General features: G+C 40.5%; 1 protein-coding gene across 4 annotated transcripts in view; it reads right to left on the minus strand.

Moving 5' to 3' along the window:
• crebbpa (CREB binding lysine acetyltransferase a) overlaps positions 1 to 25,543 on the minus strand; it is a 48,120-nt gene that overhangs the window by 17,541 nt on the left and 5,036 nt on the right. For all 4 annotated transcript variants that reach the window (XM_085459930.1, XM_085459928.1, XM_085459927.1 and 1 more), the window contains exons 2-7: positions 16,354 to 17,072; positions 6,086 to 6,262; positions 5,631 to 5,901; positions 1,750 to 1,863; positions 243 to 512; positions 31 to 130 (exon numbers count right to left, since the gene is read on the minus strand). In XM_085459930.1, the coding sequence (XP_085316056.1) occupies positions 31 to 130; positions 243 to 512; positions 1,750 to 1,863; positions 5,631 to 5,901; positions 6,086 to 6,262; positions 16,354 to 17,072 (1,651 nt within the window). The remainder of the gene's footprint in view (positions 1 to 30; positions 131 to 242; positions 513 to 1,749; positions 1,864 to 5,630; positions 5,902 to 6,085; positions 6,263 to 16,353; positions 17,073 to 25,543) is intronic.

The following is a 25,543-nucleotide window of genomic DNA, read 5'->3' on the forward strand; positions in this document are numbered from 1 at the left end:
TTATTCTTATTATACTTGACAGAGACTGACTTGTTAGTGTTGAGTGTGTTGGGAAGGGAGTCTGTGTGCAGGTTTGTCTGTTCTGAAGTGGGCACACCCATTGCTGCATTTCCAAGAGCCATCTGGTTACCTGTGAATACAGAATACAGTGAGCAAACGGCACTCCCTTGATTTAAAAATCAAACTCAGTGAATAAAATATGGGTATGAACTGTCATTTTTAAGCATAAAAAATTAATTTACCAAGTGCACTGATGGGTCTCATCTGCTGTGGAAGTTGTTGTTGAGCCTGGGTGTTCGGTGCACCTGCTGTCTGTCCTGCGCCTGGAGCCTGCTGGGTTGGAGCCTGTCCAGTGGCCTGACTGCTGTAGGGCAGCCCAAGTGCCGCATAAGCTCTCTGCATTGAGCTGGGGTCTATGGGGGCTGAGGTACTAATGGTGGGAGTACTAGGCTGGCCCACGCCTACAGAGGACATGGAGTTCTGGAGGCCTGTATTCGGGGAGCTTAGCATGGCTGGGGAGGGATATCAAAAAGTCAGCCCACAACATGCACATGACATCATATTGTTTTATATTGGTAACAACCTGCAAACTGTCTCTACACTAATACTGCAACAAGTTAAGTCTGTACACAAAATGCACATGTGAATACTACTAGCCATTTTTTTGAATATAGAAATAATTCAAATGCAGTCATCATTTTAAAAAGAATACTTCAACAGATAAAAACACACATACATCTGCATGCTTTGACTTCGGGCAAGATTAAGTCACAACACGGCAGCATGATACAATCAGAACATTAGTGTAAGGCTAAATGCTTTATAAAGCCAGGGACTGAATAAATCTATAAATCCCTTTAAGGGGAAGAGTGTTCACATATTTTTCCGGGTTCAGGTGTTGGTTGGGCTAAAAGACCAAATCTCTTAGTATGCGCAAAGACTCAAATCAAATGAGGCAGAACAAAGAAAAACTACACCGTCTGCATTGGCAGGAGCACAAGCCCCAACATCATGTTTTTTAACATTTAAGCCAAACTGGGGAAGACTAAGACTAAAATGCTTTAAGTGTTGAAATATGAGGTGCCAAAATAAAATAAAATAAATCCAAGTAATCTAGGCAGAAGAATGAGATGATAGGACCTAAAATACAGCAAACCAGCCAGATGATAGCAGGTACATGAGAGAATCAACACTAAACAGGAACAACAGAAGCTTCCAGTATGTGTTGGAAAGAGCATCAAACTCAGCTCTGTTCTGGTAGAGAGAAGAAGTAAATAACCCAACAGCCAATTGCTCTGTCGGACTCCATGAGCACACGCTCTCTGCATCCTCTCTCACCCTCGATCACACTGCTATACCTCCTGTGTGTCAGATTACAAGCCCAGCAGGACCACACTCTTATTCGCCGAGTGCTTTTAGTCATCACAGAGAAGCAAAGGCCTAGAAATAAATAGCCTGACTGACTCTGAATGCCAAGATATACATAATTCCAACACACACATTCCTGACTTTCGAAAGCGAGCCTTTCTAAAAACTACTACTGTGACCATTACAGCTCAATATACCAATCCTGTAATGACTGAGATACAAATTGAGGCCGTTGACAGAAAGCTCACCAGGTTTCAATATCTTGCTTACCAAAAACAATCTCTGAAAACAATTTCAGCCTAGTTTTTGATTTCTGCAGATATAAGTGTCCTGACAATGCTTAGGTGATGGTGGGCCAGAGATCGCTACTTAGCTACTTACGCTGTTGGGTGCGCTTGTCGCTGGCATTCTTCAGCGGCAGGCAGACGGGACAGTCGTGTCGAGTGCAATTTTTCCAGTGGGAGATGATCTGTCTGGACGACGCACAGTGAGCCACTGCAAGAAGAGAAGACGAGAGAGGAACAAGGTTGAAAACTGTGATACCATCTGTCATATTTGGTCACATCCAACCTGACTAACTTGAACTCATTATGGTTGTTGCATTTATTCCAGTAAGACGACATTAAATTAAATTTCATTTTATTCCACACTAGTCAACCTGTAACCAACATCGCTTCTTTCCTCCTCCTTTTTTATGTTTACCAAGAATCCCCAGCTGCAGTTTTTACTTCATCTGAATAACATCTATCACAGACAAGGCACTTGTGGTAGATTACATCACTTCAAAAGACCCAGGTTGAACAATTCAGACTGGACGTTCTTGATGGATCATTCATTTAACATATGATTCACAGTTGTTACTGGGTTCTGTAATGTACTGGCTAATTGCACATCTAACCTCAAGCTTGCCTCTTTTGGGAAAGTTTTTTTTTCTTCCTCAAACTGCATAACAACTGGTCATAAGAAAATTCTACACAGAACACTAACACACAAAAACTTGTTTACACTCTTGTTTACTTGTCCTCTGAGAAAAAAGAAGAAAATCACAACATACTGACACAGTAAATGAGAGACACTCGAGAACAGTCCAAGAAGTTAGCTCACCATTTCAGCCCACTGCAGTAATTTTCCCTCTTGAAAGGCTGCTGGTTGAGCCTAGTGGAGAGGGGACCTACACTGCATTTGCTAATGGGAAACTGAACAAACCGGGGTACTTCATTTCATCTCTGGCCAGGCTAATGTAGTAGGAGCTAATCTGACAAGAAATCACAACCTGGCGCTTGCTTGCTCCTTGGCACTAAGTAAATGCTGGTCCACATTAAACTGCTACATGGATTCAAGGGCTAGGCAGAAATTAACATAATTATGTTTTATTATTTTTGTAAGAAAGCCAAAAGAGCTGGCGAAGACTCAAAGTACTGCTATCATACTGGTATCTTTTTATAAATTCAGTATGCAAAGAAAGGCTCTCATATTTAAGTCCACTGCCAATCCAAGCACGACTCGAACTGCTCACACTATAGACTCTGGGGTTTCTCACTCGAGAATAAATGGAGCCAACAGACTTCAGATAAATCTATAACGTTAGTGATAACTGTGTGACGGGGAACAAAATCTCACTACACAGTTATTTCAGTGGTGCTGAGAGGCAAGGATCCAAACCAAAAGGAAATGAGCTGGTATGGAGAGAGCAGACACAGACTCCTTTACACTTAACACACCTTGGCCCCTTGAGTGTTTGGCTTACAATTGAACTTGAGCATTCAAGCCCAAAAGCTGTGCAAAGGGCACAGAGCCAAATTTAAATGAGAGTAGCTTTGGGGGAATTTTTCATGGTAGGAATGCTGGGGCCGACACAGAAAGGAGCAGACAGAAACAAACAAGGAAAAATTCACCAACAGAGTGAAATCAACTTTTGGAAGGAGCAGGAGCAGACTTGGTCACAAACAACGATACGTGTGGGAGTTCCCCTTGTGCAAAGTCTGGTTAAGATAAATAGACCTGCAGCAACAATCAAACTTGCATATGATAAAAATGGACATAAATTGGACTTAAATATATCATAACTAATATATCATCTATGAATAACAAAAAACAAACAAACAAACAAACAAACCACACAATAGAGATGTATGAAAATACTTATGAAGATATATTGAGTTAGGAGATGTTGTTACTGTTTGTTCCCCTGTGTTGCAAACTTGCAAAATTGATAAAGCTGACACGTCCATTAGTTTACCTCAAATAACCTAATCACAAAATATACATTTCAAACATATACAGAACAAAGAGGAAGAAAACCTAACCTGTAGGCGATTGTAGAATTTTTAAAATTCTAAAGTACCTGAGGCAAAGGGGGACAGGGTTGAGAAGCTCAATTTTATGTTCATGATCCAACAAATAACCCCACAAGCTGCATGTCTTTGGACAGTGGGAGGAAGCCGGAGTACCCGGAGGGAACCCACGCAAACACGGGGAGAACATGCAAATTCCACACAGAAAGACCCCGGCCTGATGTTGGAATTGAACTCAGGACCTTCTTGCTGTGCGGCAACAGTGCTAACCACCATGCCACTGTGCTGCCTTGTGGGGATAGGTTAATTGGATAATCCAAATTGTCACTAGGTGTGAATGTGCGAGTGAATGAGAGCGCGAATGGTTGTCTGTCCCTGTGTGTTGGCCCTGCGACAGACTGGCGACCTGTCCAGGGTGTACCCCGCCTCACGCTCTATGACAGCTGGGATAGGCTCCAGCGCCCCCCGCGACCCTGAAAAGGATAAGCGGAAGCGAATGGATGGATGGATGGATCCAACAAATAGAGAGGACAAAAATCAAAACATCAAGTTCAGTGTCTCTCTTTAAAAATGATGGAGAGGCATGAACCATAAAACCTTTGGGTGTCTCTAGAAGCACACTAGCTTCAGAAACCATGAGATGCATGAAGGCAGGAATTTCTGAATTTCTAAACCAAAACCCACTTCTACTGTTCCATTCACCTTTCAGCACAACAATAACCCAAAGCATACTGCCAAGATGCAACTGGAGTAGCTTTGGGACAATTCTGTGAGTGTTCTTAGTTTAACTGCCAAGATCAAGGTGCACAGAGCTTGTGGAAACTTGGCCAAGAAGGATGTTCAAAGAAGCAGTTCCTACCAAAGGGGCTCCTACATGGAGATTTATACATCTGAAAATGTTTGTGAATGAAATCCGATTTTAAATTTATTCCATGAATCTAATCGCTGTTTCAGGATGATGACAGAAAGGCATACTTCTACCAAAAATAGCAACACAGATGGCCACAATACGAGAATAAATGAAAAGAAAGCTGCTGCTAAAAAAAACGTTATCATGCTCAAATGTAAGCAGTTTTCTTCTTGAGGCAGTTACTGATCAGGTTTGTGTGTAAAATAAGTAGAATTATCACTGTGTTTGTGTGTTCTCCCCGGGTACTCTGGCTTCCTCCCACAGTCCAAAGACATGCAATTTGTGAGGTTAGGTTAATTAATGATTCTAAATTGCCCATATGTGTGAATGTGAGTGTGAATCATCTGTCTCTATGCGTTAGCCCTGTGACAAATTGGCGACCCGCCCAGGCTGTACCCTGTCTCTCGCCCTATGACAGCTGGAATAGGCTCCAGCCCTCCCTGCGACCCTGATAAGGATAAGAGAAAGCACGGTGATCTGTCCAATCTATTCAAGAAACTATTTTTCCTTCAGAAATGGTAACACAGCAACTGAATCTGCAAATTCAGCTGTCAACACAACGCAACCTGAATTAAATAAACCTTAGATTCAGTTACCAATATTGGATCTTAGCAAAGAAATCTCACCCAGTGCAGATTCTTTCCCTGGGGAAAGTCCAGTCTATGTAGCTCAAATTCCTGTGGCTTAAAAAAGTGATGTTATGATGTTTTAATTTCTAGCTTGTATGTTGTTTTGTCATTTGTTTTACTACTCTTATGGGTAGGAGGGGTAAAAACAAGTTAATACTAAATAGACACAGTTATAGATAAAATAGACCATGTTTTTTGTTGTTAAGGGCAGTAGAGGCCTTAAAAAATGCAAAATAAACAAATAAAATAAAAAAAATTTTGTTAAAAGCAGCTTGAATAAAAAGCTGCGGGTGTTTACTAAGAGCTAAGCTATTTGTGTTCTGACCCTTTAATGTCTCAATCAGTGTAAAAAGGGGTCGACTTCCATGAACTGTCCATCTGGAAATTATCGTTCATTTCCTTCACTTCATTTCAAATGCTTCTACTCACCCTGGCAGGATTTGCCAGCCTGGCAGTGCGTCATGTGATTAAGGACGTTCTTCATAGTGCGGCAGTGAGGCAGGGCGCAGGCCCTCACTTCCCCATTAGCCTGTTCTCGTCGCTGGCATTTATGTGCGTGGAGCAGCAGGACCAGCTGCTGCTGGATCAGCTTGCGCTTCTCAGGGTCGGCTGTGGGGCCTGCCGAAGGCACTGCCACACCTCCGCCGCCAGCCAGCGGGAGCATCGCTGCCTGCTGCTGAGGCGGCTGCTGCTGGAGCTGCTGCACGGACAAAACAGGCAGATAAATGTCAAAGTTGTGATAAGTTATCAGCAATTCAACAGTGTGACTCAGAAATGGTGCCAAAAAGGAGATAATTTATTTGTAAATGGTATTTATAAAGAAAAACAAGAAAAATAAATGTTTTGTGTACAGTAATATCTGAATGTGTCTAAAAAGTACTGACCATGTTTGGCACGCTAGTAACAGCAGCTCCTTTGAGCTCATTAGGGAAGGGTGGCAGGCTGTTGGCAAGGGCAGACTTGTTCTGGAGCTGCTGCTGAGGGTTTAGCTGCTGGCCAGGTCCTGTAGCTCCCTGACCATAGGACTGCGCCCCGAACGGACCATTACTACCCAGGCCCATCTGAAAATACGGACAAATGACCAATAAGTCAGCACAGTAATTGAGCAGTGTTGTTAGCTGCCGGGGGGGGGGGGGGGGGGACGACCCCAAAACAAAACTGCTTATAGTCCAGAATCCTGAAGGAACAGACTCAGATTGATTAAAGCATTCACAAGTTTAAAACATTTGATATAATGTGGTTAAATGTTTACCTGAGGGATTATGTTAGTTCCTCATTTACAGCCTTAACATGTCAAAAAAAGGTTCTGCCTCAATTTCAATGCCAATTTGTCATTACAAGACCCCCTCTGCCAAGACAAGCACTTGCGTAGCTGTGCCAGGATAATTGTGCCTGGTCCTGTTCTAAGCAGCACAGTGATGCTCTGGCATCCTGTCAACTCAGCATGACACAAGCTATTGCCAGGAAAGACTTCTTGACTACTGAGTCATTTTTCCTCCTGCTCCCTTCTTTACTTAAGCTAGTTAGTAGACATGGCACAACTGAAAACTTTACTAACAATGCAGCAATTAACATGAGTCACCAGAAAAATGCTCTTCTACTCTGGCTTTTTTCTTTAATTAGCCATTTCAACAGGTAGTTAATCATAAATTGTGTTCTCAAGATCCTTTTGGGTTGTAGGAGAAATTGTTACTAAGTTTTATTAAGAAAAGCTTGTATAATAACAAATCTGCACAAATTGTCAGGAACACAATTTATCTTGAGAGATTATGACCCAGTTTCGCAGTCTTACATATGCGACTCTTATCACATATGTGGGTGGAGGTTGTACACCTGTTATTTAAACTGGAGGTGTTCCTGTCAACTAATTTCCCTCAACAACTAAAACAAAACAATGCCACAGTCTAAAGGGCATGGTTAAGCACCATTTGAAATTGGAAATGTGTGGCATCAAACACAATTTCACATCAGTGTGCCCAATGGCAGCTTGTGTTAATGCCAACATATTTCACCTGCAGGTTAACATCCACACACCCTTGGAGAAGGTGGTTACGTGCCACTTTAACTCCGCAAACAGTCATTCCTCTTCCAAGTTTGCACAGGTTTTTAAGCACAGACAGTATAAAAGATGGACACTGCCGCTCTGACGCCACCTATTGGTTTTGGACTCTACAGTCTCAACTTTTGATGTGATACGGCATATTTGTTTTTCAAGCCTAAATGTACCATATATCATACAACAAGCCATAACTTTAATCAGATGAACCATTAAAAATTCTCCAAGCGCTAGTGATAGCACCAGCTTCCTATTTGGGACAACCATCCAACAATGCAGCCAACTCCACTATCTAAGCATTTGAATTGTACAAAAAGTTCAGCTGACTCAGAGCCGTTAAGAGGAAGAAAATCCTTCATAGATGCCAAAACTTAGCTTGTACCAGACTGTAAATACACTTTTTAATGCTGTAATATTGTGCATTTTAACATAGGAGTCTAAGGGGGATACCTTGCTTTTGGAGCCAGTCGCAAATGGTTACAAGAGAAACTGCAGTTTTTGACACTTCCATACTGCCATTATTTTACGCTCCAGAGATTGCTCTGTGGTTTTTAAGATTGTCTCACATTCCTTGTTTACCACTTCCCATCACAGAGACAGAGTTGCTGCCATTTACTGTCTGTGTAACATCTTAAAAGACATCCAAACAGGAAAACATTCTGGTTACAGCAACCGAAATGTTAATGACATTAAGCAACTTCAATGGGCACAAAAGTTTGGAATCAAATCAACTGCAACCATCATTGTATAGTTATAAAATACAAATAAGGGATTTAGTAAACATGTTCTTCTGGTGCACAATGAAGCAGGCAGCAAAGTTCAAACAACTACTGGTCTAATTGTGGGCTGCAGCTATCAATTATTTTAGTAATCGAATAATCTATTGATTAGTCATCCAATGACTCGATTAATCGGACAAGAGATAAAGTGGTTTCCATATTAGAAATTGCAATGTTGTAAGTTTAACTGCATATAACATCTGTCAAAAAAACAAAAAAAACCCCAACAAAAAACCCTTTGATTGTATTTACATGCCATATTAAATTTTATTTTTTAAAGAAAACATTGTCTTGAATGCAAAAATATATAAACACTCAAGTTCTCTCTGGCAGAGTTTTATATCCTGGATGAGGCAGATTTGTTGTGTGTCCATGTTTATGGGTTGTTGTGCATGTGTGTCCAAGTGTGAAGAAGTCAAGCGAAAAGTGAGTTTGCGTCTATAAGCCTTCAAAGGAGAATGTGGTGGCTGCAATGAAGAAAAGCGAGCACATCAGCATTCTGAAGTTTGTCCAGCGCTCTGACGCAAAGTTTCTGTGCAGCTGAAAACAGATGCATAATGGTTTAGATGTTAATTAATATTAATAATAATTCAGCGTCCAGAGCTTTACTGGTCCATGTCCATTTTTATTGGCTTGTGAAAAATACTTTTATTTTTATGTTTTTACATATTATTACAATTTAATGAACACAATATCTTTGATTACTTCACTTTTAATCTGAAAAATGTTCCTAAAGCTTTTAAATTAATCTGGTCTAGTACACCACATGCCCCCCCTCACATTAAATGTTTTAATGGTGAGTACATCTTCGCGGTGTGTAAACAGTTCCACATTAAACTGTGCCAGTGTCATCATCACTGTTGCTGTTGTGTTATTGGTTTTTGTTTAAAATTGGGGGCTGCGTGGGCTTAATGTTGTCATAAATACATTTCTATTGCAGGTCTGTTTTCAGTCGCAAATGTGTGTGAAATAACACAGAGCCACGTGTTAAACGAAGCATCGAAGCAAAGAATGTTTGTCGAGAATTTTTTATTTTTGGATTACTCGAATCGTTGGAGCTCTAGTGCATTCACAACTTAATCTACTTGAATGGGCTAGATAAACCAAACAGCTGTCAGCAGAGCCTAAAACAGAGAGCACAACAAACCAAATCAGCACAGCAGCCATGACTGTCGTAAGTTTCAGTTTGACTGAAGGGTTTATCCAACTACATCCAAACCAAAATAGCGCTCACGCTTAAGAAGTCTGAGTGCATACATTAAGATGTGTGCCGCTGGAGGGAATAAAATCCTTGTTAGTGCCTTGCATTATACACTGATTAACTTGCTGCTGCTCTCTCATCCAGAGAGCTGCTGGGAGACCAGACCAGACTCTGCCATGCCAGGCCAGGCTGTATCCCCCTCAGGCTGTTGACACCGCTCCAATAGACCAGATAAAAAAGACCCAGCTGAGACGACCAGACACTGGCAGGCTTTCAACACAGCTGAGCAGACGGACACACACCCACACCCACACCCACCCCCTTCGTTTCACTCTCTCCATTCAGTCCCCCGCTCTCTGACACACTCCACACATCGACAGGCAGGACAGTTGCCAACTATCATCTCACCACGTTGCTGCCAGGCGAGACTGTTCAGCTGAGCTAGCCTCCCTCCTTCATCCCAAGTGTACTCCGCCTCTGTCATTTCAACTTATTAAGTGGTTTACAATACCTGTCTTTCTTTGCATCACTGAAATGGTAAGCAGCCACCCAATAAGCTGGAGAAGGCTGGGCGAGTGCTCATGCGTATACAGTAACAAAAGGAGCATGTGGCGGTAAGGAGCTTCTCACCAACACAAATGCCCAGAAAGAGATTTACAACCTGCGATTAAAGGACAATAGAGGAAGCTGCATACAAAGAATGGGTCTGGTGGTTTTCTCCTTCAGAGCAGTTGGTGACATGATAATCACAGAGGACCAGCTGAGCCTAAAACATGCACACGGACAAGGTTTCTCCTGGCTCAGAACGGGCCTCGAGTGGGTGACTACGCATGGCCATAAATGCAATCAGCCCACCATGAGTCTGTGTTGTGTTGTGTTATTTGAATGAAAGCTATACATTTAGTTGTTAATAAGCAAATACTATAAGTAAATAGATTAACCCTTTAAGACCTACCATAGAACCAAGTCCGCCAGAGATTATCTTTATATTTTTACATGCTGTGGTGCCATTTGTGGGAGCATTTCAAATTGCTATACATCAATACAACAGGTATATCCCAAATTTTAATAATATGTATGCATTAAGTCCATAGTAACTACATAAATTGCAAAAAAAAAAAGTGCAATAAACTACAAAAAACAAATTGAAAATCGTTTGGGTTTTTTTTTAAACATATATTTCTAGTTAGAGTAATGTAAGAGGCTTATCCCTCAAAACTGTAAATACAAAAAAGTTGCACAAAATAGTTTCCAATCATGCGGAATTTATTTTGAGTGTCTTCCTAGTTTTATTTTTGAGATACGCCAATTTTTATATACTGCAGGAAAAACAAATATAAATATTATAGTGTAAATTTGCAAAAAAACAAAACAAAACAAAACAAAAAAAAAAAAGCATGTGCATCAAAATAAATTATTTCCAGCAGTGCAATTTGAGTTCTAAGCATCCCAGAAACAATACAGAAAAGCATAAAAGTCAAATATAACTTTTAAAAACACCAGTACAGGCTTATAAGGCCCTGAAGGCAAAAAAAAAAAAAAAAAAAAACACCTACATTTTCCACGAAAATGACGTCACTTCCGGTTTCGGGCAGGTAATGGCGGACACGCGATAGTTCGCACTGACATCTATTCCAATGTAGGAAGTGTTACGAACAGCTGATCGGATCAGCAAAGCATTTTTCTGGAATATTATATTTTTGTTCCTGCAAGTGCTTTTTATGCAATTTTTGGGAAGCTATATGTGGAAGGAAACTGTGACCTAGGACAAGCTAATGGCACAAGTTGTAAGTATAACTCCTCCGGTTTCATATGCGAAAATTTTTTTTTATTGCGCTAGCTTACATGGTTCCAGTTCTACAGAGATTTAAAAATAGTTATGCAAAACGGAGTGTGCCCTCTCCAACCGGTTTTAAAGGGTTAAACACAAACCCTATATGATTAGACACGCTGAGCTATGATTCATATTTGCCCGTAAGTCATGGGGTAAAAATAAGGTTTTCCTTCTTTCTTTCTTTTTTAAATTAAAAGTCTTTATTTTCAACAAAAATTTTCAATTTTCACCAAGTAGGGGTCTGTAGTTTGACTTAAAGTGAATTGGCCCATAATTTAATTATGACGGGCAGCTAGAGCAAAAAAACAAAACAAAAAAAAAACCACCACCTTTTTGGGTTATATTTAAACCTGCAGAATATCCGTGGACTCTCCGTGTACACCACTCCACTTTAGCTCCTGTTTTCCCCTTCCAGAAAGTTGGCATTTGACAAATGAAGCAGTTAACTGTGTAACCTCAGCTCTTGACCTGAGGGCTACAAACTGTCAGTGTAGCTGCTAACGGGAAGCTTCAGCAACATGTAGCTTTATCTGTATTCTCATGCAAAATAATGATTCAGAACAAAATTATGAAATCAAAGATCATTCTAGGCTTTTTTTAACATGTGAATAGTGACTCTGTCAGATGACTTTAGTTATAAAACTGGGATACGCTAAACAGTTTCGAAAACAGCTTGGAAGCAACGCCCGGCTTACATTAGTCTCAATTGCTATCATTTAGACGCTTTTGGCTTTTCTTGGCATTAACTGGCTGTGGGAGGCACCAAAATCTGTGCAGGAAAAATCCCTGACAGAGGCATACACACAAAAAACAGGCCCGTTTCTGTAAATGCTGACAGCCCCGTCGCTGTTACTTCGACATCAGCTTTTAATTGTTTCTGTGGTTAAATCGTGTCTACAGACGCTGGGAATGACTCGACACACATTCACTATCTCAGTAAGTCTCTTCTCAGAAGACTGGAGCTTCTGTGTATGTGTGCTGTGGTTAAGAACAAATTTGGTGTCTTGGCTTTGACACAGCCAGTTAAATAGATGGCTTCCTAGTGATTTCCTGCAAAACCACATTGGTGACAAGTGTACGTGTAAGCCGCAAATGACACTCTCCCATAGACACACACATAATTATGCATCCCTAGACTAATCTTAACAACAACTGAACAGTTGACAGCAGTGTACCAGTTCCCTGCCAACAGTGGAGTATGCATTTTTGAGTGCTATAAACAAGTGGACTGGAAGAAAGAACTGTTTAGATGAACCATAAACGTGACTTGCGAAGTGTATAGATACAGATGCACTCGTGCCTACCTTCATCACACAGAGTGTGTGTTGAGGAGGGGCTTCAATTAAGCTCCTAATCAATGATAACAAAAGCTTTGGTGTGTTGCTATAGTGAATGTAAAAAGTCATTTGAGATGAATCTCCATCTCATTACACAGCCAATTAAAAGCTATATATAAAGCTAAGCTCTAGTAATTTTTTCAGATGCACAAAAAGCATTTCAAAATAACTGTCTATGCAAATCAAACTGTGTCCTATATCATTTGAGAATAACTGCGAGCTAGGGCTGGGCCATATCATCCTGTTCACGGTAATACTGGTATAATGTTAGGCAATGATAAGAAAATGAAATATCACGATAGAATATGGGTAAAACGTGCATGCGCAGTGCCTTTGTTTTCATACACACATGGTGGAAAAAGCATGGCGGCGACGGAGAATAAGGGCGAAAGCGGATCGTTGAATGAAACAGATGAATCAGAATTGGTTTGTAAACATGATGTAACTTCAGTGGTGTGGAACTGGTTTGGCTTTTGTCCGGCAGATGCAGACCAAAGCACTTTTTTTTGTTAGAGCATGCAAGCGGGCCGCCGTTATTACCGAACCGATTTTATGTGGTACGCGACGCTCAAAAATCTTTTATAAAAAAAAAAAAAAATTTAAAAAAAGTTTTAGTACGACTTTGGTAAGCTACGAAGGCGCACCACTTGATGGATTGCTGGGGCATTACGGCTACCGTAGTCAGGAGCCTCGCGGAGTGATACGTACTGTGCTTCAACATAATATTACCGCATTGTGTGTGTTTATAAGGTTGATCTGATATCCTCGTGTTGGTGTTGTTCCCAGATCATCATACTAAATGTTGTTCCAGGATCAACATTGCAAGTGACCAATCAGATGTTGTGACGTCATACTTTTGCGACTTCGGGAAAAACCGGCGAATGGCTTGGCGCGCAAAGGAATAACGTCACAACAATGTGATTGGTCACTTGCAATGTTGAACCTGGAACAACATTTTCATGATGGTCTGGGAACAACACCAACACGAGGATATCAGACCATCCGTGTTTATAAGCTCTTTTGAAGTTTTGTGGATATTATACATGGTTATGCTGAGGATATGTCGGCCTTTTGGTTAAACTGTCAGCAAGGAATTTGCATTTGCACTGTTAAATTTTTACATAACTTTAATGCACATAAAAAAACAGCTGCTTGTTTAAGTGAAAATACATTGATGGGGGGGTGTTGCACTAATAAAGTTGTGGAGTTGTTCAGTATTTTGTCTCGAGTCAATTATATCGTTATCGCAAATTTTCAAATATATATCGTTATGAATATTTTTGGCCATATTGCCCTGTCCTACTGCGAGCTGTTAATTCCACGAGTCTAGATTTGTAACTTTGCCATTTATGAAAGGTTGCTACACAAAGCAAAGTAAAACAACATTTATAATGGGATTGGGCAATAAGGAAAATGTAAGATGTCTTATATTAAAAATGAACTGAAATATAATGCAATAAAAACATGATTTCATAGACCTCGTTTAATGCTAGTTCCTTTTCAGTTAGGATCTGCCACAAATTTTAGGAAAGTTGAACAATTCTCCATATTTCACAAGATAAATTGTGAATGAGATTCTAAAAATAAAAATCACCCTAATTAGCACTGACAGGTCAAACTGATAACTAGCAAAAACATATAAAAAAGGAATTAAAGAAAAAAAAACCCCCAGCAATTTCAATTCAATTTAATTAAAGCTGTTTCAGGAGTTTTTAAATGTGATTTCTATCCAAAAGGTTATTAATGAAAATTAACAGTATAGATCTTAAGTATGTGCCAAAAAAATTGAAGAGAAAGGCACAAACATGTAAAATGCTTTAAAACAGATGTTTTCTGAGGTAGCAGAACATTTAACATAGTTTTGTGGTGGATCTTTACATGTCATATTTAGGGAGAAACAAAACCTTTGTTTGTTTACAATATAAACTTCAAACAGCAGTTTTAATTTCTGCTGTGTCACTGTAGTGCTAAAAAAAAAAAAAAAAAAATAATAATAATTTTTTTTACTCCATGAGCACAGTTTTAAAGCTGTGCCAGGTGATCACATAAAAGGACGTTGCTTTTAGGGCTGGGCCATATTATACCGTTCACGGTAATACCGGTATAATGTTAGGCAACGATAGGAAAATGAAATATCGCGATAGAATATGAGTAAAACGCGCATGCGCAGTGCCTTTGTTTTCATACGCACATGGCCGATTGTTGAGTGAAACAGATGAACCAGAATTGGTTTGTAAAAATGGTGCAACTTCAGTGATGTGGAACTGGTTTGGTGTTTGTCCGTCAGATACACGACAAAGCACATTTTTTTGCAGAACATGCAAGCGGCCGTCGTTATTGTCGTATTTGTCGGACTAAGATGCTCTTAAATCTGGGAGTAATCTGGGTCCTAAACTCCGTATTCTTCAGTTCAAACGAACACTGCAGCATCACTGAGCGTTAAAAACTGTCTAAATTCTTTCATCTTTAATAAAACGATCAGCATTGCTGCTTTACCAGGTGTAACTATGAAGTTTAACTTTCAGGCATCCATTAAAACAAAATTTATTACATTTAACAGAGTTAGAAGTTAGCAGGAAGCTAGCGGAAGTTAGCTCGCTAGTTACCTAAGCATGATATAGCATGTTCTGACTGAGAGATTTCTGAAAAAAATCAAACGTACAGCTCTGCTATCACTTCCAACATAAATGAAGACAGAAAACTAAACAGCAGTGACGTTTGTAGGGTTACTGAAGTTGGGCTAGCTGGTATATAATGATGTGCTACGTAATCGCTAGCGACACAGCTATGTTAGCATAACATAAACAGGGAAGCTGGAGGACGAACACTAACACTTTTCCACTTATAAAAGTTAACGTTAAAGTTCCTGATAATTAGAGACAAATGCAATCGCATGGCAGGGTGCTGTAAACGGACCAAACTTCAGTCAGGAGAACAACTGAGATAATCCATCCACAATACGAGGTTAGTCATTAATATACTGCAACAACATGGGAATAGAGCAGCTACCAGAGAATTCAACATTAATGAATCAATGGTACAGAAGTGGAGGAAGCAAGAAGAATGAGTTTAATAAAGTTTGATTTATCTGACTGCTTTGTTTCGCTTAATGTGCATTATAATCCCGTGCACCTTATGGTCCGAAAAATACGTACTGCACACTGCAGTTTAATGTTGCAAAGCACCTCTTTTTAACTTCAGTGGATATTATATATGGTTATGCTCAGGATATGTCAGCCCATTTCTACTGGAAATGCCTTTTGGTTAAACTTTCAGCAAGGAATTTGCATTTGCACTGTTACATTTTTATAAAGCTTTAATGTACATAAAAACCAGCTTCTTATTTAAGTGAAAATAAATGGAAGGTTGTCTTTTTGCGCTAGTAATGTTGTGGAGTTGTATTTTGTCTCGCATCAATTATATCGTCAGTTATATCGTTATCGCAAATTTTCAAATATATATCGTGATAAATATTTTTGGCCATATCGCCCTGCTCTAGTTGCTTTCCAATAATGTTGCTTTCACTCCCAAATAAGTGCGAACATTTGTGCATGGCTCAACAAATCCGGCCTCCGCATAGTTTAAAATTTTTACAAAATAATTTACTGGCTTAAATGTTAGCGTCAATTAATAGAGGATCACAGCATAAACTGGGCCCAGAATGACAAGATGCAAAAATGCCACATTAACAAGCTTTTCGACTTCGCCTATACAATGAGTGACCACCTAGTTTGTGTCCAGTGTTAAAGTTGTTCCAACACACCTTTTCTTTAATCAAAAATGAATACTTCAATGCAATTTAAAACAAAACAAAACAAACAAAAAAAAAAAAATCAGTGCCAGAGAAATATCCCGTGTGTGCCAAAAAATACTTGGGGCTCACAATTTGCATGTGCCAACACTTGATATAAAACAAACAAAAATAATAAAATAAGTGTCACTCACCTTGTTCATGTTGCCTGCTTGCTGAGCAGTACTGAGGGTAGTGTGAGCTCCCATCTGTTGCCCTCCCTGTGTGAGCGTCTCTGCCAATGCACTACCTGATCCTCCTTGTCCTGTTGCAGTTCCCTGCATTGTCTGTCCCTGGTACTGCATGCCTGTTACCCCTGCCCCACGTCCTCTCCCAGCTCCAGGTACAAGGCCACCATTCATCACTTGCCCAGGCTGCGGCTGCCCTCCCTGGTTCAGGAGTCCAGTATGGCCCTGGTTGTTGTTAATCATGGCCTGACTGAACCCAGTTGTGTTTAAGCCCATAGTTGCAGTATTGTTGTTGTTGTTCTGTCCTGCTACTCCAGTTGGGGTTCCTGCTTTTTGGGCCTGAGGGGACGGGTGGTTGTTGGGGGAGCCCTGGCCAAGAGGGCTCTTACCCAGTGGTGCTCCTAACTGTGGCCCCATGCTGCCTGGCTGAGAGCTAACTGTGCCTATATTAGAAGTAGTACCAGCCCGAAGCAGCTCTGAGAGCTGCTTGTGCTTGGCCGCTGCATCTGGGACGGCAGAGGCACTGCCACCGCCAAGTCCTGACTGAGTGCCTCCTGGTCCGCCAGCTCCAGGTGCTGCTCCACCATTTGAAGGGATCCCGCCCATCAGGCTAATATCACCTCCATTGGGGATCAACTCATCTGGAAGGTCATTCTCCAAATCGTCCCAGGAGAGTGACCCAAGATCTATGAGAAGGGATAGAGAAGCAAAATGTCACAAAATGTTTTATACAACCATGTGACTCAGTGCCAAGCATTCATTCTCCTCTGCTTCAAATAAGCCTGTACTCAAATCACTGAGTACCAGAGCATCTAGATCTTATCTACTGCTAGCAACTTATTCTACAATGCAACACATGACAGTGGGAAGATTTTTTTTTCTACCTTTTAACAGTTTTGAGTCCCCACCATAAACATTCCAACCACAGCAGAAAAACAGCCAGCATGTAGGGCTGCTCGATTATGGCAAAAATGATAATCACGATTATTTTCACTGAAATTGAGATCTCGATTATTTGACGACATTTATTTAACAATAACAATGTATTGAATAATGACTTTAAAGATTGTCAAAAAATAATATAAAATAGTGTGCAAATACTGCTAAAAGTGCAAATGTTTGCAATATAAAAAATAAATGAAAAATGTAAACATCTATGTTTAGTGAACTTTGCAGTGTTGCTCTGTGGTACAGCTACGACACTGTAGCAAAGTTTACACACTATGTCTACTTGATCCACGTCCGACTCCGCGAACCCATAAAGTCACTCTCCTCTCCAGATAATTTCTAGGGCTGAACGATATATCGCATTTGCGATAATATCGCGACATGATCAAGTGCAATTTTCTAACCGCAAAGGCTGCGATTATACTCTGGACATGTCCAAATTCATGGGCTGCATCCTCCTGAGGCCGCATTTGTAGACCGATTACGTCACAGCGACGCGCCGAAGGCTGTCCAAATTCATAGACTCCTCCGAATGTAGTCGACAAATGCGTCCTCCTTTTCCCCGAATTTGAAGGATGGGTCGGGTGTGTCCTTCGTGGCCTACCATATCCCAGAATTCATAGCGCGGCCCAGCCAAACTCCAGTTTCCAGCAATGGCGGCCGCTACTAAGTTTTAAAATTACTCATACTAATCTTTCTGGGTCACAAAATAAACTTTTAACATATTTTCAGGCGAGAAAGTAGTTGTGTAAACATCAAATATCTGCTCGGTTTATCAAGATATCCCATATTTGCAAAAGTGCTTCGACGTTTTCAGAGGCGTCTGCTACCCACCAGCTCGACAGCTAGCCGGGAGCTCGAGGGTTACTGATGCGGCCGAGAACGGCACAACTCCCGGCACATCATTTTCAGATCACCGCGGAGTTTCGCTGCTCGGGTTAAACGTAATATATAAGTCACTTAGACAACCTAAAAATGTTATTGTTGGGCTTTTTTCAGTGTTTTGTTTGTTCGTGAGTAAATCGGTTTGGCTGAGATTAAAGTTATTAGATTAGATAAAATAAAACTTTATTAATCCCCCGGGTGGGTTCCTCCTTGGTTTTCACACAGCTGACTAAACGTCAAACAGAAAACTTATTAAACAGAAGTATGAGACAGTCGAGAATTTACACCAGTGTCTGGTTATATTTTAGATAGCAAGAAGCAGACGGTCGAGTTTATTAAACTCCACCGAGACAGCGGTGACGCTAATCAGAACTAGACCGTCCAATTTCACGCCTTTAAATTTTAAAGGCGTGTTTGTGTGTGTGTTTATACAATTGCTATTATGTTTGCACTTTATGTGTAATGTTACTGACTGCAGAGATCAGTAAGATGTGTGTATTTTTTATTTATTAGTTTTATTTATTTAATATTATTTTTTAATTGAATGACTGTCTAGTAGTTCACAGATGTCGAAAAACTGAGTGTGGTAAAGCCACTGATTTTTTTTATGTATATTTCTGCAATCTGCACATTGTACTGACTTTCATTTTAATGTTTACACCAGGGTTCCTTGTCAGCACTTTATGCTCAGATGTTTGTAAGCTAAAAAATAAACTATTGTGTATGTTCAAATATACTGTTGTGATTGAAGAAGTTAAATAAAAATGTCAGTCATCAATTCATGCATCACCTCATGTCATCATAACAGAGGTCTGTCTTCCAGGAAAGAACAGTTTAAAATTAATGTAATATAGTATTGGCCATACTATATGATGTATTGCTTGTCTTTGTTTAATAATACAGAAGACAAAGACCTTAAAAAATAATCGCATATCGCATCGCAATCGCAATATTGGGGCAAAAAAAAAAATCGCAATTAGATTATTTTCCATAATCGTTCAGCCCTAATAACTTCTGCTTAGCTTTCCGAGCTTCCCTCGGGTCCTCTTAATCAGTAGGCCCCCCAACCCCCGGGCCTCGGACCGGTACGTGAGTCGTTTGGTACCGGGCCGCGAGAGTTGAGGCTCAGGTGTGAAATGTAGTTTTCAGGGTTTTTATCGGTTTTCAGCGTTATTTTGTTATCGTTTTTATCGTTAACTCCGTTTTCTTTGGTCTTTTCACGTGTGTTATGAATAAAAAAAAATTTCCGGTACCGGTACTAGTTTTATTTTGTTGTATTTATCCGCGACACCTTAAAGGCCGGTCCATGAAAATATTGTCGGGCATAAACCGGTCCGTGGCGCAAAAAAGGTTGGGGACCGCTGCTCTTAATTGTTGTGACACGTGTTCGAAATGCAGTGGTGCGCTCGATTTGCCACATGGAGCAGCGCGAGAGTAAAGCACGAGGGAGGGGCTAATAATCGGCTCAGTCATTTTTAATGATCGCTGAAAGCCCAGATCGTAATCGAGATTAAAATTCGATTGAGCAGCCCTACCAGCATGGTAATAAAACTTTGTAACCATTTTTGTCAGTTATAGTTTTCATTTTTATGAGAATTAGAGGCATTTGCTCATCAAATGATCAGAAGGGGGGGGGGGGGGGGAACGTGATTTTTTATCAAATAACAGATTCAATACATTTAGTTAATGGACTGTAGTCACCACCCAAAGGCTGAGCCATGAAAAATCCTGCTGTGTTTGAAAAAAGAAAAAAGGGCTCTTACTCCTCAGTTGACCCTTGGACTCAGTCCAAGTGTTCACAAACATTCTAATTATGAAATATTAATGAGCCAACATGCTAAATGCTGCTGCCTTGGCCTTGTCCCACTGTGGCCTTGTCCCTTGCAGTGCAAGACAAAATAAGCATAAAGCGTGATAAAGCATCGCTACTGGCTGACAAACACAGTGTGACAAGAGAATCCAGCAGCACTCGGGGTTCCTGCTGGGTGGCGTAGGAATATTTGTGTCACACCATCCAGAGCTGTGAGCATAATGGTGAGAGCCTAGGGAGCCACGATTTGTTTGAGAATTAGTGATTAAGATGGTGACAAAAGCACAGGAGCTGTGCATGCCTTACAGCTTTGAATCACCAAGAAGAATCAACTCTCTGGACAAACTGAAACAAGATCACTTTCCACAGCCTTGATCACGAGTTCACCTAACGGCACAAAATCACCAAAGAAACAAGCTTTGAACACTGCAGCTCTCCCGTTTTCATTTCCCCTCTGTAAGTGACATTAACTTGCCTATTCAGTACAACGTGCCTGACGAGAGTAGAAATATTACCTGAAATCTTATTTGGCTAACTTGTTTCTTCAAAAGCATGTTGTGGAGCGGTTTGTTGGTCTTCTGTAAAGAGTGGAGGACATAACTGGAATGTATGCAACTGACAATTTCTTCCACAAAAGCGCAAATTTACTGAATTTGTGCAACTGAAAGTAATGAAGCCAAGAAATGTCACTGTATGAAAGGCGCTGTTAAGCAAATCACTTTTCAGTATAAGACGAACAAGACCTTAATGCTACAGGACTGAGCACTGCTGCTGGATGTCTTCATTGAGATTCAGTCAGGATCCCGACTTTAATGAGGGCACTTGGCCTACACACTTCCCTGAGTAAACACAGGCTTGCAGATCTCCCTTGCTAGCTCGCTGTCTGTCCCTAGCATCAGGCACGCAGGTGCTCCATGTGGAGGAAGCTTGTTTGAGGCTGAAGGGACAATCCATCTTTTCCTCTCTCACTCCTCTCAGCCCATGCCATCTATCAGGCAGGCACATGGATGCTCTTCAAGCAGCTGTATTCACTTCAACTACATACGCTAAGGCCTGGCATTGCATTTTTCATTTCAAAATGGAAATCTAAACACACCGTAACCTTGCCCTTAAGCGTGTTGGCTGGATACCAAAAATGCAAAGCAATGTTTTGGTTGGGTATGGCCACATGCAGTCTGGGGAACCCCAACCGTAAGGAGGGGGGAAGGTGGGCATTAACCGTTTTAACATATGCACTGCAGCCCTGAAGTTTTCTTCAGACATAATCCATGGAGCTGTATGTAGGAATGTGAAAGTTTAAATCGGACCTTACAATAAAAGCTCCCTTGGACAGAGTCTGCATAAAGTTGAACCAGTGTGCGAATTGATGTGATAACCATCCGGAGAATTCTCATCGAAAAATTCACATGGGAACGTCGATTACATTTCACTTTCCATACCATTTCACTGTCTCAAAGGCAGAAGAAAAACATCCACAGGTAAAGAAGGGTCACTTACATGAGTGCAAATATGAACACAAAAACACGTAACTCGGGAAACAATGTGTGATTTACTCAAAAGTGGATACACACAAATCAGTGTGTCAACTTTTCACATAGTCGTTCATACACCCTCCCATAGCTGACTTTATCACTCTCTCCCCCGCCCCCCTTTGGCCACTGTCTTGAGGTGATGGCTATAAATATCTACAAAAGCAGCCCCAGCAGTGATCCCGCCTGGAGATTTCTGTCATCTTGCCCTAAAGCCATGTGCGTCTGCTCTCAGAGGGACAGGTGCAACATTGCTACTGGCATTCTTTTAATTGTTGCTCAATATAATATGGTGGATAGCAAAACAAATCCACTTAATAGTGGAAAGGGACTCTTATTTTAGGTTTCCTTTCTGCAGTAATAAATCCTCCAAGAAAGTATGCCATTGCAACAGTTGGAAAGAACAGCAGAGGAAAATTACTTCACTGAGTAAATAAATACTGATTGTGGCCAGAGACACTCAAAAAAAAAAATAGTCAAGAAAAATTACAGACCTTCAGTTTAAAACATTTTTAAATCCAACAAGACTACTTCTATTACAGACAATAGTTAAACTGCAATAGCTTTGTTTACAGTCCACCTTGAGAGCCTGTGCCAAATCAAAAACAGAAAATATGAAAATAACTGTTTGCTGAATTTAGTACTCAGTAGTGGTGCAACAGATCACGGTTGATCCGTAATCTGAACCAATCCCACTCCACAGTTCGGCACGCACGTGATCCAAAGATTTGAAAAAGAAGGGGGAAAAAAAGTATATGTATGGTGCGCGTGGTCAGTTTGTCAAGCGATAGTTATGGCCAGCGATAGTTATGGCCAGCGATAGTTATGGCCAGCGATAGTTATGGCCAGCGATAGTTATGGCCAGCGATAGTTATGGCCAGCGATAGTTATGGCCAGCGCTAGCGGTCCAAGTGGAGGAGCAGAGGAGTTTGCGGCATTTAAGCAGCCCTTTGTTCCCCAATCCGACCGGGCTAAAGCTATTTCAAAAGCTACTGGGGTGTTTAGCTGCAGACGGGAGGCCGTATTCCGTTGTGCAAAACAAGGGGTTTAAACTATGATGAACGTGCTTGAGCCACGCTATGATATCCCGTTGCGCGTCCACTTCAGTGACGAGATCGTACCCAGGCATGCATGAGCAGGAAAAGTTTAAAGTTATGGCTGAACTGTCCTACGCATCTTTTGTTGCTCAACTAAAAACGGGTGGACCTCCAAGTCAACGGAAAGCTACGTGACCGTGACCGCTCATTATATCACAGCGGAGTGGTAGATATAAAGCCCTGTACTGCCCTATATTGCACCTTAATTTGTTTTTATATAATTGCGTGGAATGAGTCTTGAGTTGAATGTTTTTAATAGGTAAAAAATACTTAAAAAGTTAATAAGTAAATGTTAAAATTTTGTCTTTTTTGCTGATCCGAAAATTGGTCCGATCCGTGAGTTAAAACTGTGATCCGATCCGAACCGTGAGATTTTTGATCCGTTGCACCACTAGTACTCAGCCATATCAGAATTGTCATTTAAAGCAAAATCTGACGTGTCTTTCCTCCTTTGTATGAAAATGTGCTGGTAGCTGAAATCACCAGTTCTACATTGAAGGCAAGCACAAACATACTGAGAAAAGTAAAAAACAGCAGAGTACAGCCAAGACGATTTTAAGAGTAATAATGACACTTCATTTTATTAAATCAAATGCATTAACTAGCTAGCAAGTTATCCCAAGAGGCAGTAGCAATAAGTGTGCATGCAACTAGTCAACCAGACTTTTAATGTTGCTTCCCTTGCCAAATGGTGCCAGAAAAACTCTGAAATATATCATTTTATTTTTTGGCTTTTTAATATAGAGCGGCAGGTGATGATTGGTCAATGCTGAACTTCTATCTAAAGCACACTCAGCTTTGTCTCTGGTAGGGAGTGAATGTGGATCTGTAACAGGAAGACTTCTCTTCCCTCCCCATTTTAACAAATACCATCATCTCATCTATGGTGAACAGACCCTTTTTTTTTTTTTTTTTTTTTTTTTTAAACAGACTAATTTAGCAACAGCAGTTAAGATCCATTTACACCTGCATGGAATCTGCAACTGGATACATGACATCTGACCCACAGGTTTGTTTCCTCTAGGCGGGTTGCTTTGGGGGAGATTTGATGACAACAGGGGAAACCAAGTTTTTGAAGTCTGCACCCAGTTTAGAAATGCATTCTCATTATTTCGTTTGTGGTTGCAACATGATCCAGTGATCTGTACTGTTTGTGTTCCTCATCGCATTAACACAGCTACATTCTTTAGTTTGGCTTGCTTGAATCAGCAGGAAGAGATGGTATTGTTCACCTTTAAACTTTGTGGATTTTGTTTTTCTTAAGAAAATACAACCAGAAACATCATCCATTGGTAAAATTATAGTCATGTGGAGCTCCTCAAGTACTCCTACTTCCTCTTGGGGATTTAGTTTAGTTTTCTAGGTTTTCTGCAAACACAAAACACATACTGAGCTTCAGTCTAACTCTTCTCTACCTCATGAAGCTAAAGTTGTTCCAAGTATAATGAGCAAAAATAGAACAGTCAAATGGTCTGTTTAAGCTTAAATACAAGCACAGACATGAGAAATGAGTGGCGTTTAAAATACCATGTCGCCCATTTTTTTGATGCTTATTAAGTCAGCTAAAAGCAGTAGGTTGGTGGTAATAAGTCCCTTCATCTGCCTTTAACCATTTTGCTGATCCTCGCCATCTTTCTCTCATGATTTCTCTGGTTGCCCCAAGGCACAGGCATAAATGCCTCAATCAGTGGCTGCATTGCAAGCTTACCGCCTGTCCTTTTAGATATTAGAAGTGCCATTTGTGCAGGAGTGAGCAAGAAACTGGACGTCTGGGGGTTGGGAGGTCCCTGACAAATCTTTGACTGACAACTGAAACAGAACTAAGACGCAAACGAGTACCAAATACTAATTTTTCTTAGGTTTCAGCGCAAATTTCAGGTTTTCTAACCTAAGACAGACACAGATATCCTGAGGCCCAACCTACCTACATATTTATAGAGTCCACAGGGCACAGTTAAAAAATTCAAACATGGTGATATGAATCTTAAACAATGAAATTTAAAAAAAAAAAACAAAAAAAAAACCCCTGCTCTTTCATTAAAAATAGTCAAAAGATTAGATCACATAAAGTGCATGCAAAACCACATTTTTTTGTGAATAAAAGGGGTAGAAGAGGAGGATAACAGATGGCCTTAATAGAAAGACAGGGGCTCAAGTTTGTTCTGCCCCACCAATTTGAGAAAAAACAAAAACAAAACAAAAAAAACACAACTCCCCAAGTGCACAAAAAACTTGACTACTCGTAATGTTCTACCTCTCACTGAACTGCAAAAATGTTTTTCTTTATTAAAACCATTTTTAACTCATTTGTCTTTCTGACCTGTTATCTGCTGTGAAACAAAACTAAATCATACCATGCGATACTCTGGTCTTGTTTCCTTACCAGCTGCCGTTATTGAGGGTGTGGATAATGCCAATACAAATACCATTACTAATTCTGCTTATAGGCTGGACTTTTCATCTTAGCCAGTTTTTTGCATGAGAGAGAGAGAAAAAAAAAAAAAAAAAAAAAAAGACTACCACCATTCATCTTAGGTGTGGAAAAGCCTCATCACCATAACTGTGACATAATTTTACACTGTATGACAGAAAACATGCCAGCGGTGATTAAACACACACACACACACACTTGGCGTCATATAATTGCAATTAAGTGAACAATTTGGAATCTGATCTCAGCTGGAACTGGTTCTCAATTCCCATTGCTACAAAGGTTTAAATAGGACTGCTCACGCATACAGACATCACAAAGAGAACAACAACGTATGTTAATGCTTTCATTTCGTTTTAAAATTTGGCTATTTTTCTCATACAAAAAGCCAGGCTATATGTTAGGAAAAGGGAAAGAGGAAAGGCCAAATGTTAGGGCAGATGGGTGCTGCATATAA

Source organism: Copadichromis virginalis, linkage group LG6 (assembly GCF_057382275.1).
Source record: "Copadichromis virginalis isolate Kocher_CV1m ecotype Utaka linkage group LG6, C_Virginalis_male_GT1.1, whole genome shotgun sequence".
Taxonomy (NCBI): domain Eukaryota; kingdom Metazoa; phylum Chordata; class Actinopteri; order Cichliformes; family Cichlidae; genus Copadichromis; species Copadichromis virginalis.